This window comes from Stegostoma tigrinum, chromosome 13 (genome assembly GCF_030684315.1).
Source record: "Stegostoma tigrinum isolate sSteTig4 chromosome 13, sSteTig4.hap1, whole genome shotgun sequence".
In the NCBI taxonomy this organism is placed as follows: domain Eukaryota; kingdom Metazoa; phylum Chordata; class Chondrichthyes; order Orectolobiformes; family Stegostomatidae; genus Stegostoma; species Stegostoma tigrinum.
The window spans coordinates 34,259,294-34,273,756 of NC_081366.1; the positions used below are offsets into that span (position 1 = coordinate 34,259,294).

Below are 14,463 nucleotides of genomic sequence, written 5' to 3' on the forward strand. Positions count from 1 at the left end.
ACTCACAGCAAGCATTCAAAAGTGGGAAGCAGTGAAGTCAGTACTTTCAAGAAAGGTTTATAACAGCATCTGCACCGAGTTTCACATTTTCCCAATCCCGGAACTCTAGCACCAATCATGGTCTCGAGTGGGAACATAAGGTTCAGGACTTGGGGAGAGGCTGAATCAGGAAGGGGGAAAAGGCTGCAAGTTGGAAATGTCATAGGGGATGCGCAACTTCAAAACGGTACCCGTCAGGTTCATGTGTGAAACAACATGAAAACAAATCTTGTGACATTCAGCGAGATTAAAGGCCTGATTAATTCATCAACATTAAAGTGAAACAATGTTAGATATGGCAACAATAAATGGAGACTTACTGCATAGGCCAGGCCCACGGAAAACTCCCCCATTAATCCCATCCCAAATAGGATTGAAAAGTAGTGTAGTGACAAGGAGGAGAGTTGGAAAAATGTGTAAGTATTCAAATTGGACATTACTAGTGGTGTCCCCAAGGTATCTGTATGGGGGCCTTAATCGTTCACAATATTCACTGATGACTTTGATAATGGCATAAAAGTCAAATATCCAAATTTGCTGGCAACACAAACTTGGGCAGCACTGGAGATACTGTTGATGACAGCATAAAATTACAACAAAAAAAATTGGTAGGTCAGGTGAATAGGCAAAGCTGTGGTAGATGGATTTTAATATAAGCAAGAATGAGGTTATTCATTTTGGACTGATTAAAGGATAGATCAGGGCATTTTTTAGAAAATTAAATACAGTGGATATCCAACAGGATTTGGAGGCTCAGGCGCACAGCTCTTTAAAATGCGATGAACATGTGCAGAAAATAGTTAAGTCAGCTAGTGGGATACGGTGTTCATATCTAAAGGGCTGGAGTACAGGGATGCAAATGTTACACTGCAATTATACAAAACCTTAGCTAGACCCCACTTAGACTACTATGAACAGATATAGGCACCACACCCTAGAATGGTTTGGCTCTGGAGGGAGTTCAGTGCAGGTTTACAAGGATGATACCTGGGCTTCGTGGGTTAACTTACGAGGAGTGATTAGATAAATTTAGCCTTTATTTTCTGGAATTTAGAAGGTTAAAGGAGTGATTTACTTAATGTTATCAGGATATTAACAGAGAAAGACAAGGTAGATAAAGATAAACTATTTTCACTGGTTGAAGATTCGAGAGCCAGGGCTCATAATCTAAGAATTAGAGCCAAGATTTTGGGTGAGACGTTACAAAGCACTTCTACATGCAAAAGGCAGTGGAGGTTTGGAACTCTCTTCTTCAAACGGTGGCTGATGCTAATTCAATAGATATATGAACAAGCAGGGAATAGAGGAATACAAACTATATAGAAGCAAAAGGTTTTTGTTTGGATAGGTGTCATGTGTCGGGACAGGTTTAGTGGTCCAAAGGGCCCATTCCTGTGTTGCACTATTCTTTAATTGTTAAATGTAAATCTGAGATAGACAATTTGATTAAGCAAGAGCATTAAGAAAAATGGCCAGGACAGGCATATGGAGTTAGCCCATAGATCAGGCATGATCTAATTGAATAGCAGAGCTGGCTCAAGGGGCTGAATAGCCTACTTCTGTTTCTAAGTGCAGCCTTTGGCTGCCGGTGGTTCTTTTCCCTAATACATCATACTACCAAGCGTCTCTCTCCCTCTCGGTCTCATCCACAGAGAATCAACAGAGTTAAAGGAAGAGGAAAGCAGTAGCAGAAGATGTAGAGACAACATCAGCAATATACAATAACCAACTGATTCTTAATTTGTTAACTGAAATTAAAGTAGTGCTGCGGCTCACTGACCTGCTCATGTGACCAGGTCCCATCCGCACCATTTTTGATACAAACATCTAATTTCAGCTGTGAGCCAGAAACCCCATGTTTACTGTCCACACATAATCCAACATGAACATTACGAATCTAGGAGAGAAAGTTGTTTACATGAATCACAAATCTACTTTGAGACCTCAGATAAGTAACTCCAAACACAAGAATAGTCTTCAAACTTGCATTTCTTTTTGACAAGGATTTTTCTGGTTTCTGAACTTTGCACAAAAAAAGGGCCATGGGCAATTCTGCGTTACCTTGATTCAAACATTCTTTCGAAATTAGTTTAACCTCCTCTACTGTCTGTAACTATTATCATTGCTCAACTACCAGTGATGAAAACAACACAGAGGATATTCAGTCACTAGTACAACTCCTTTCATCGACTATATTCTATTCTATAATAGCCTCTCTTATTGCTTCTGTACTATTTGAATGTTTCAAATTATTAACATCAAATCTTCAGCAACTCCTTAACACCTTTCTTTGCTAATATTATTGAGATTCTTTGCTTTTTGGTTTTTAAGATTATTAACTCCTGCCACATTCTCAGCTAGCTGAACAACAAGAAAAAAAAATTACCAATAATACGAAATTAAGTTCTTTCAAAAAAAGTAATGAAGTATATTTAAGGCTGAGATAGATAGGTTCTTGATCATCAAGGGGATCAAGGGTTACAGGGAGAAAGCAGGAGAACGGGGTCGAGGAACTTATCAGCCAAGACTGAATGGTGGAGTACACCCGAATGGCGGAATGGCCTAATTTCGGCTCCTATATCTTATGGTGTTCACATTGGATTCAAAACATTAACTCATTAACATTCTCTCTTCACAAATGCTGCCAGAATATCAATGTTGAGAAATGACTGATTCCTGTGGCACACTGCTGGTCACAGGTCTCCAGTCTGAAAAGCAACCCTGTACCATCGCCCTTCAAGCCAATTTTGTATCCAGTTGACTAGTTCCCCCAGATCCCACGCGATCTAAGGGATCGCTAGCCAACTGGATACAAAATTGGCTTGAAGGTAGGAGGCAGAGGGTGGTGGTAGGGGCTGCTTTTCGGACTGGCGGCCAATGATATGCCACAAAGATCAGTGCTGGGTCCGCTGGTTTTCATTTTTATATAAATGACTGTGATGTGAACATAGGAGGTACAGTTAGTAAGTTGGTAGATGACACCAAAATAGGTGATTGTAGTGGACAGTGAAGATGATTACTATAGAGTACAATGGGTCCTTGATTGGATGGGCTGAGGAGTGTCAGATGGCATGCTTGCCTTCATCGGGCAGTGCATTAAGAACAGGAGTTGGGGCTTCACGGTGCGGCTGTACAGGATGTTGGTGAGGCCACTTTTGGAATACTGCATACAATTCTGGTTGCCCTTCTATAGGAAGAATGTTGTTAAACTTGAGAGGGTGTAGAAAATAAAAGATGTTGCCAAGGTTGGAGCGTTTGAGCTACTGTGAGAGGCTGAATAGGCTGGGGCTTTTTTCACCTAGAGTGTCAGAGGCTGAGGGGCGACCTTATAGAGTTTAATAAAATCATGAGGAACATGGATAGGGTGAATAGCCAAGGACCTTTCCTGGGGTGGGGGAGTCCAAAACGAGAGACCAAATGCTATGGGTGAGATGGGAAAGATTTAACAAAGGACCTAAGGGGCAACATTTTCATGCAGAGTGGAACAGATTGGCAAAAGAAGTGGTACAGGGAGGAACAATTACAGAATGTAAAAGGCATCTGTATGGGTATATGGATAGGAAAAGTTTACAGGGATACAGGCCAAATGCTAGCAAATGGGATTAGGTCAGGTTGGGATGTTAGGTTGGCAGGAGGATTTGAACTGAAGGGTCTGTTTCTGCGCTGTATGACTCTCCAACTGCTGAATTTCTGTTCTTATTTCAGATTTCCATAATCTGCAGTATTTTGCTTTTAGAAAATCACCATCTTTGGTGGAAGCTTGTTTGTAATTTTATCTTTGTAATCTTTGTTAGAGCTCTATTGACATCTGTTCAAAAAAAGAATTCCATCTGACATGAATCACACTTCTACAGATTCATGGCCTTCATCCTTTAACTCACCAATCCTTGTTTCTGTGATTTTTTACTCAAGGTAAACAGAATACCTACTAACATTTATCATACATTTCACTCTGCATCTATGTAACTATTCAGTTCCCCACTGCAATCATTTACCTAGCCATCACCAGGTCTTCTGTTACCTGTGCTTAGTTCACTCTAAAACTAATTTTGTTGGTATCTATTACTGACCTGTTATTTCTTATGTATTCACCAGTTCAGGAAACAGCAGTGTCACTCAGATAAAGGTTTCTACTGTCGAACTGCTTGCATACACGGCTTATACTTGTTGAGATACTTGTTTTCGTTACAGCTATGGCCTCATGAAACATCTAATATTGTACAATTTTGTCTTCACCAACACCTATCTACACCTGCCAATCAAAATTGTTCTTTATACATTCCTGCATACCCACCTCACCCCAGGCACCAGCTGGAGGTTCCACTGGTGGATAGAATTTAGGTAAATCCCATGCCACTTCAGTCATGAACCACTTAAAGCTTTTGCAATTAAGGGAAGTCCTCAGTTCTTTCTGTGCATTTAAATCACCAGCAGAAATATGTCTATACTCTGGTCTCCGTTGATAGAGATACTCTGCATACTCATCCATCCACACCTCAGCAACTCGTTTCAAATTCTGTAACACAAACAAATTCATATGAATGACAACTTATTGATTCCTTCTTTGAATCTGAAAACAATTAACTTGGAACATTACACACACATTTTGTTAAAACACTTTGGTTATAATTCCTGAAGTTCAAGCAGGTTAGGAGATGAAAAGTTTTTGCCAATCTTCATTGGAATCTGAAGTTTATATTTTTTAAGAGTCTTAATTGGTTAACTTTTTTTTTTCCCCTGCTCAGTTGTCATTTCCATCCTTCAAGGGAACTGCTTGTACATAAAAATGTACTGCAAACCACTGTGTTTTACAAGTTACAGACACAATAGCTAGTTTGGGAGAGCTTTTTTTGAACTGCCAACTTGTTATCCAAAAAGCTGGACATATGGAAGTGCCTAAGCATAAACTAATTTGTCATGTTGAAATTGAAATTAAAATCGAAACAAACTCCTCCAGCTTCCAATTTTCTTCATCATGATGGCAAGTTGTATTAATCTCAAGTCCTCACCAGTAGTTAGTTCTGGATGCAAAATTCAACTCACCCAACTATGAATGCTGATTGATTTCAAATGTTATAATTAGTAAACTGAACATTACGAACAAAATGTTTGAATCACAGTCACATTCAGAGATGGAGACATTCAAATCTATTCCCATTATAATAATTAAAATGCAAGAAAATGTGTTTAAAAATCCCAAGGAAGGTCTTATACCACAATAAGCCTGTGACTACACCAGTGCAAGTTGGAGCCCAACCCACTGCAGAATTCCATTCTTTGAAGTTGGTAAAAATTTAAATGATGTACGGACTTGTATATTTACAAAGCAAGCAACATAAATTTATGATGCCACTCAATTTACACTTAAAAACTGGATTTACAATTCTACTAACAGGGAAAAGGAAATCTGATTAAATAATTAACTTCAAACATTACACATGCACAGAGTTGGTGTTTGCAACCCAAACTAATATCATAGTTAGATTAGGAGACATGAGTTCCACTTCGCACTATATAATGACATGTCCTCTGCCATTACAAATCCATCATATCAAACCGAAACACAGATTGGTGCAAGACGTAACAAGGACAAGTGCCTAGTTGAACTTATCCTTAATTTGGATCCAAATGGACTTGTTAACCAAAGGGAAAACATACAAGATAGACGCTTCCTGAAAGATTGTTGTTAAATGCTGAAGCTGATTCCCACTTGTGCAGATAGCCAAAAGATAATTTGAAGAGCTCATGGGTTGTTTTTAATACAAAAATCAAGAGACAGTACTTATGCCCATCATCTGTGGTGCAAGCAAAGCAAAACAAAATGCAATGTTTTATTGATGAGTTGTATCATCAGCTTAAAAACATTTTCTCAATTGAAGAGAAATTCAGGAATAAATTTGGAAAATACTAAGGACAAGTATTAAAACGTAAGGTAGTAACTAAAACGTAGGAGGCATTAGAAATTTCCTGATGTAGGGAAAACTGACCTATGTTAGTCTGGCTTTCCTCATTATGAAAGCAGAAAGAGCTAGAAAAATTCACGACATAACGAACAAAGAACAAAGAAAATTACAGCAAAGGAACAGGCCCTTCAGCCTTCCAAGCCTGTGCCGATCGAGATCCTCTGTCGAAACCTGTCACCTATTTTCTAAGGGTCTGTATCCCTTTGCTCCCTGCCCATTCACGTATCTGTCCAGATACACCTTAAAAGACACTATCGTGTCTGCGTCTACCACCTCCATTGGCAACGCGTTCAGGCACCCACCACCCTCTACGTAAAGAACTTTCCACTCATATCTCCCTGAAGCATTCCTCCTCTCACTTTAACCCAAAGTAATTGAGTCCCCCACTCTGGGAAAAAGCTTCTTGCTATCCACCTTGTCTGTACCCCTCATGATTTTGTAGACGTCAATCAGGTCCTCCCTCAATCTCCGTCTTTCTAATGAAAATAATCCTAATCTACTCAATCTTTCTTCATAGCTAGCGCCCTCCATACCAGGCAACATCCTGGTGAATCTCCTCTACACCCTCTCCAAAGCATCCACATCCTTTTGGTAATGTGGCGGCCAGAACTGTACGCAGTACTCTAAACTCGGCCGAACCAAAGTCTTATACAACTGTAAGATGACCTGCCAACTCTTGTACTCAATACCCCGTCCGATGAAGGAAAGCATGCTGTATGCCTTCTTGACCACTCTATTGGCCTGCGTTGCCACCTTCAGGGAACAATGGGCCTGAACACCCAGATATCTATGTGCATTAATTTCCCCCAGGACTTTTCCATTCTCTGTATCGTTTGCTCTTGAATTAGATCTTCCAAAATGCATCACCTCACATTTGCCCGGATTGAACTCCATCTGCCTTTTATCTGCCCAACTCTCCAATCTATCTATATTCTGCTATAATCTCTGACAGTCCCCTTCACTATCTGCTACTCCACCAATATTCGTGTCATCTGCAAACTTGCTAATCAGACCATCTATACCTTCCTACAAATCATTTACGTATATCACAAAACAAAAGTGGTCTCAGTACAGATCCCTGTGGAACACCACTGGTCATAGGTCTCCAGTTTGAGAAACCCCCTTCCACTACTACTCTCTGTCTCCTGTTGCCTAGCCAGTTTTTTTAAATCAATCTAGCTAGTGCACCCTGGACCCCATGCGACTTCACTTTCTCCATCAGCCTGCCATGGGGAACCTTATCAAAGGCCTTACTGAAGTCCATGTATATGACATCTACAGCCTTTCCCTCATCAATCAATTTTGTCACGTCCTCAAAGAATTCTAACAAGTTGGTAAGACATGACCTTCCCTGCACAAAACATATAGCAGCATCTGTACAGACAGAAACAGAATTAAGATTTCTATTCCTGCGTGACTCTTCTGAAGAACCCAATCCTGAAGAAGTTATATTGGATTTGAAATGTTAAATGTTGTTTTTCTCTCCACTGCTGGTGTTAGACCTGCCCATTCTTCCAGCAATTCCTGTTTTTATTTCAGATCTCTAGCATCTGCAGTACTTCATTTTGTTTGGTCCTCCTTATACCTTGGTGCAGGAATAGAAAGGTACCAATTTTTCCATGTTCCTGTTATAATACTGTTATAAGTAAATAGAGGACATTCATCCCATTAAGATTTTCTTGAATGAAGTAATTGATTTAGCTCTCTTTGCTCGTCTTTTATAGGCCCTGCAAAAAACTCTCTGGAACGATGTAATTTTTAAATAATTACTTCACGGGATGAGGGCATCGCTGGCTAGGCAGCATTTATTGCCTATCCCTAATTGCCCAAAGGGCATTTCAGAGTCAACCATCTTGCTGAGAGTCTGGAGTCACATATAAGTCAGACCAGTGAGGATGGCAGTTTTCTTCCTGAGAAGACATTAGTGAACCAGATGGGTTTTTGCGACAATTGACAATCAATTCATGGTCATCATTAGATTCTTAATTCGAGATATTTAGTGAATTCAAATTCAACCATCTGCCATGGCGGGATTCTAACCAGATTCCCAGACTGTTGTCTGGTCTCTGGATTGAAGTCCAGTGATAATACCACTTAGCCATCATCTCCCCAAGTAATTAAATTTAAAGCGAAAAATGTAGGCTCTACAGCAACAATAGCTTACGGTAAACAATCTTACATAATCTTATGTTCCCTTGGTATAAGTCTCCCTTTAATTCTTCTGTAATTTTCTTAAATTCGCTTCTTCTTGTTACCATCTTCTTGAGTGAAATCATAATCCATATGCTTCAAGTGTAAAATCCTCATCTTTTGTTTAAGTTTCTTCATGACTCTACTTTTTGCTATGTCCAAAGTGCTCAGAATTCCAAAGCCTAGTCATCGGACTCAAAACATGAACACACTTTCTCTCTCCACAGATGCTGCCAGACCCGAGTTTCTCCAGCACTTTCTCTTTTAGTCCAAGATCCTCGAGATGTAAGCAACCAAACTGCCCAGTTCTCCTTACCATCATTCCCATGGGAAACAAACCATCCATTTCACTGACACCAGTCTCAAAGTATGTCCGTGATCCACAGTATGATGAAATACTCTCCACTTGTCTGGACAAGTATAGATCCAACATAACTCAGGGAATTTGATACCTTTCAGGACAAAGCCACTAATTTGATTAGCACCCTATCCACTGCAGCGATATTAGTGTGTAGCATCAACATGATGCCCTGCGCTATCTCACTAAGGTTGTGTTGACAGCAACTCTTCAAATCTATGACCTCTACCACTTGGATGAATAAGGACTGCAGGGACATGGGAAAGCCACTGTCAGAAGTTTCCTCCAAGCCACGTATAATACTGATTTAGAATAATGCACCGCCAGCCATTCTTTCATTGTCACCAATTCAAACATCTGGAACTTCCGTCCCAACAGCACTGTTGATAAACCTGCTTTTCTTGACTGCAGTGGTTCAAGAAAGGTGGCTCACCATCACCTTCTCCAGAGTAATTTATGACAAGCAAAATAAAAAATAATCTTGGATTGAATATCTGAATTTCAGAGGTGAGGTGAAAAGATGCTCTTGATATCAAGGCAATGTTGGACTGATGGTGGCATCCAGGACCCTTGATGCCAACCCCCTGAGAATGGATATTAAATAAAAACTATGACAGATTTAATTAATTTTCTGATCAACTTTAACCCCCACCCCCTAACCCGGATATTGACAGTGAAAGAGTTGCATGTCACAGGGATGGAGTTGGATTCTTTCTTGCTGGAGATAACTATTGCCTGACACTCGTGTTGCAAATACTTGTTGCTGCTTATGAACATTGGCCAAAATGTTGCCCAGGCCTTGGTTCCACTATCTGTTTGAGATGCAAATGGAAACCCGAGAGAACATCCATAATTTTGACCTGGTTAGAGACCAAGAAAAAGACTGCAGATGCGGAAACACAAAGGTAGACTAACAGGAGGCTAGAAGAACATGACAAGGCAAGCAGCATCTGGAGGAAAGGAGCTGAAGTCCTAAAGAAGGGTAATACCAGAAACGTTGACTGCTCCTTTCCTCCACATGCTGCCTGGCCTGCTGCATTCTTCCAGCCTCCTGTTTGTCATACTTCTGACCTGATGGAGGGACGTTTGTTAATGAAATAGCTAAAGATGATGATGCTTAGAACATTGCCCTAATGAACTCTTGCAGTGAAGTCCTGCTGCTGAGATAATTGGTCTCTAGTAACTTTAGCCATCTTGCTTTTCACCAGCTATGATTCCAACCAACTGAAGTTCCCCAACCCCACTTCCCATTCCAATTGATTCCACATTTCCCCCAAGGGTCCTGGATGCCACCATCAGTCCAACATTGCCTTGATATCAAGAACATCTTTTCACCTCACCTCTGAAATTCAGATATTCAATCCATGTTTGGAACAATGCTGTGATGAGATAAGAGTCAAGTGGTCCTAGGTCTAAACTAAGCATCTGTGAGAAGTTTGTTCGCGAGTAAACACTGCTTTGTAATCCTCTAGATGACACCTTTCATCAATTTGTTGATGATGAAGCATATGTTGACAGGATGTTAATTGGCTGATTCAATTTTCTCCACTTCTTCTGGACATGATGGGCATTTATCCATTTTGTTAGATAAATGCCAGTGCTGCAACTGGATTGCAAAAGCTTGGCTAGAGGAACATCTCGATCTGCAGCACAAGTTTTCATCATTGAACCACATCGTTTCGATATGTCAGCCAATTCTTAAGTTTCTCAAACTTGAATTCAAACTGAAACTATGGAGTTATTTTGTTGAATGTGCATCAAACATACATGGGCTTCAAACAACAAAACATCATTTGCTCTTAACTTTCTTTAAAGAAGAGCAAGCTACCACAATGAAAATTAAGAAGTTAAAAGTCATGTAAAATGTGAATTACTTACTCTGGGCAAGCCAAATCCACTTGCAATTGTGTAAGGAACATGCTTTCTGTAGATGTGTCCTACCCTGGAACAAGGGATGTCTTCCATTCGACCACCACACATCCATACCTGAAACCCCAGTCAGAAACAACATACTAACAATGTAAATTTGAGACTGCCATTGTGAAACCTGCATGTATAACTCTTTGCAGAACACCTATGTTCTGTCCATAAAAATGATCCCGAGCTTCCAGTTGCCTGCTACACTGTGTCTTGGCTTGTTGCAGCACTCTCGTGCACACTGGAAGAATAACACCTCATTTTCCACTTGGGAACCCTACAGCTATCTTGATTCAAGATTAAGTTCAATAACCTAAAAGCCTGATTACCTTCTCTTTACCCCAACCCCAGACACCAGGCCTTGTAACTGACAATGGGCTGTTTGTGGTAGCAGCACATGTGATGACTAAAGCTCGAGATAGGAGTGGTTCATTTTCCCAGGCTAACAGTTCTGAAGAAGGAACACTGGACCCAAAATGTTAACTCTGCTTTTTCTACAGATACTGCCAGACCTGCTCAGTTATACCAGCAATTTCTGCCCTTTTGAGTGTCTAATTTACACTATCATTACTTTAAAATGATCTAGCCATCAAAACATATTTCAGAAATTCAGATTTATGTAACACCCCATTATATTTTACACAGGGCTTGAGAATCAAGAGTAATCTTCAGATAAAGCTGAGTTGAAATGCAAGGGATAATTCATCTGGTCCTCATTTTAATGTTTTACATTCCAATATAATTATAACATGATACAAGAAAAACTTAGTTAATACTTAGAAAATAGGCTAATAAGAATTTCTGAAGAAATTGTCGAAGGTGAGGCAACAAAGAGAGAGAGATGCAGTATACAGATGGAGATTAATATTTGAAAGCAAGCATGGAATGCAGGTGTCTACCACTGCCAAGGAAGAGTCCAAACAGGGTTCAAAGATGCTAAGTGAAGAAACATGTGTAATGTCCCACGTTCAATGGGAATAGGGAGGAAAGAATGACAAATGAGATAGGTTGATGGGTGATTAATCAACATTGACACGGGCATAATGAGTGCTGTGAAAGTTCCAGAGACTAAGATGTGGGGAGGAAACACAGTGGAATGGGAGGGGCAAGGATCAGCGTGAACAATCCACTAGAGTGCAATGACTTTACCTACCACTCAGTCTTGAGATCCAGAATGCTTATTAAGATTGATGGTTACAGTTGAGTTAGTAGCAGTTATCAGATAGTTAAATGGATACTGTAGTGCGGAAACCTGGCCCAGCAGGTAATGATGCACCATAGGAGTATTTTGCCCACCCTTCTTCACCCAACTGTGAGCATCTTCCTCTCATACTCATCCAGCTGTCCTTCAAATATTTCTATTTGAGTCATCACAATTTCCCCATGCTGTGGCAAGTTTCATATTCTAACCTGGATTTATTCAGGCCGTTTTTTAAAAAAAAATTCACATCTAGTTTTGAACTTTTCCAAAAGTGAACATATTCTATGCCTGAGATAATGGGAACTGCAGATGCTGGAGATTCCAAGATAATAAAATGTGAGGCTGGACGAACACAGCAGGCCAAGCAGCATCTCAGGAGCACAAAAGCTGACGTTTCGGGCCTAGACCCTTCATCAGAGCTCTGATGAAGGGTCTAGGCCCGAAACGTCAGCTTTTGTGCTCCTGAGATGCTGCTTGGCCTGCTGTGTTCATCCAGCCTCATATTTTATTATATTCTATGCCTGCCCTACTAAACTTTAAAATTTTAAAGATCTTTCCTAAGTCACAATAAAACCTTCATCTGATAGAAAAAAATCCATTCTGTACAATCTTTACTGATAATTAAAAACTGTAATAATTACATAACTCAGGATTGCAGATGTCAATATAGAATGAAATTTATAACTTGAACACTTCAGAAGAACAAAAATTACTAACATTGTGCTCCAAAATATACCAAAGTCAATACCTTGGGAAAATTGAGCCATCTTCATCAACAGTGAGAGATTTCTAATTAAGGTTGAATAATATTTAATCCTTATGAGATTTGGTGTCTTAATATGCAATATTAATTACAATGTTAGTGATACAGTATGAATCATACGCAGTTAGGAACGTTCTGAATGCATCCACAATATGCAGCTTACCTTGAACGATATCTCATATTGTTCTCCTCCCCAAATTTCCAAACCAGGGTCATAGCCACCCAGCGTCCAGAACCACTTTTTATCAACAGCAAACAAACCTCCAGCCATGACAGGCGATCTGTAAAGAAACAAGTAGAGTGATAACTTCTATAAACAACGTCCTAACTAAAATTTATTGTTAACAGGAAGTGCTGGGAAGTATATTTGGTCTTTGATAGAAACCATGAGAAGGGGAGAATGAACAGGTTTAGGTGGGAATCAAAGTTATTTTTTTTATAAAAGGACAGAGCTGGCCATGCAGAAAAATCAGAGTAGAATGCTCAAATGATGCAGAGCTGTTGAATCAAGCCATGCACCAGTGGTGAAAGAGGAATAAAACATGTCTAGTGCTGGAGACATCTAAATGCTAGAGAACACAAAAGAAGAGGAAATTACTAAGTAGGGTAGGTACAGCAAGGCGAGAGATTTGAAAAGAAAAGACGAGAATTTTGAACTTTAAAACACAGGGCAGCCATGATGAGAATTTGACACCTGTTTTGGTGAAAATATAAGTTGCAGTGATTTAAATAAATTCACATACATGATTTATTTCAGCAGGAAGACCAGATAGATTAAATCTGAAGCTGGAGAATGGATGGGCTAGCACTTCCAGCAAGAAATGGGAAAAGAAAGAAGCAGAAATGGAAGAATGTAATTTTAATAATGGATCACATTAAAAGGTCATTGAAGGAAACCAATTTTTGATGTTGCCTGACAAATATTCAGACAGCAGATGATTGGGATGATGGAATAAAAACTGGTGGCAGTTACGCACATGTTTTACTGACCCAGGTCTCGATATCAAATAAACAATTTTAGAGGATGGCAATCTTTAGAGCAATTGTAAAGACAGAGAGGGAGAGCATATGGATATCAAACATGTTATTTTCATTTCCAAACCTTCCTGAAAAGGGATTGAAGACAGGGAACACAGACTTCTGGGTGTGAATATAACCAAGTCAGCCAAGAGTAGAGCATGTGATATCTGAGGGTATGAGGCACTGTCACTATGTGCCAACTTCCTTCACCTGTAGACTGCAGGACAGTATGTACAGACCAACACTAGTTTATTCAATTTTACCTTGCCTGTCATATGCTTCAAGGTATCATTGTCATAAGCCACTGGTTAAGGAAATTTAAACATGATATTATGACAATAGATACCCCTATTCCCCTCACAACAATTGTTTACATGTGAGATAGCAAGAACTGCAGATGCTAGAGTCAGAGATAACACAGTGTGGAGCTGGAGGAACACAGCAGGCCAGGCAGCATCAAATTGAACAGGAAATTTTACATTGTGGGTTGGGACTTTTCTTCAGAAACATGTGTTCCTCCAGCTCCACACTTAATTATTAACACGTATTGCCTTCCTCCACCTCAACAGACTTAAATACTTTCTTTAACTTCCTTAAACTTAACCACATTATCAAGTAGCTGCTGAATTAAGCATACACCCTTAACCAGTAGCTTTCAATTATTCTACCTTCTTGCATGAACTGTGATGCAAAATGCTTAGCACTTGCAGGCTAATGAGGATGCAACTAGCTTTAAACTCTGGACCCTTTTTAAGGTAAAGTCCATAGGCTTAGTAGATAAACTTACTGTCAAGGGAAGTGGCAAACTTGATCACATCTTGCTAGTGATAATGGAAACTGCAGACGCTGGAGAATCCAAGATAATAAAATGTGAGGCTGGATGAACACAGCAGGCCCAGCAGCATCTCAGGAGCACAAAAGCTTTTTTGGCAGCCAAAAAAAAATCATCCTACTTTTAAAGAAATAAGTGAACTGACTCAGACAATAGCTACCAAAAATCTTTGTTCACTTA

At 39.8% G+C, this 14,463-nt stretch overlaps 1 protein-coding gene across 2 annotated transcripts in view; it reads right to left on the reverse strand.

Moving 5' to 3' along the window:
- LOC125458284 (polypeptide N-acetylgalactosaminyltransferase 10-like) overlaps window positions 1–14,463 on the reverse strand; it is a 93,211-nt gene that overhangs the window by 14,794 nt on the left and 63,954 nt on the right. For both annotated transcript variants that reach the window (XR_009446611.1, XM_048543443.2), the window contains exons 7-10: window positions 12,595–12,712; window positions 10,429–10,536; window positions 4,334–4,555; window positions 1,820–1,936 (exon numbers count right to left, since the gene is read on the reverse strand). Coding sequence is in view for 1 of the 2 variants with exons in the window: in XM_048543443.2 (XP_048399400.1) it covers window positions 1,820–1,936; window positions 4,334–4,555; window positions 10,429–10,536; window positions 12,595–12,712 (565 nt within the window). In the remaining variant the exon portion in view is untranslated. The remainder of the gene's footprint in view (window positions 1–1,819; window positions 1,937–4,333; window positions 4,556–10,428; window positions 10,537–12,594; window positions 12,713–14,463) is intronic.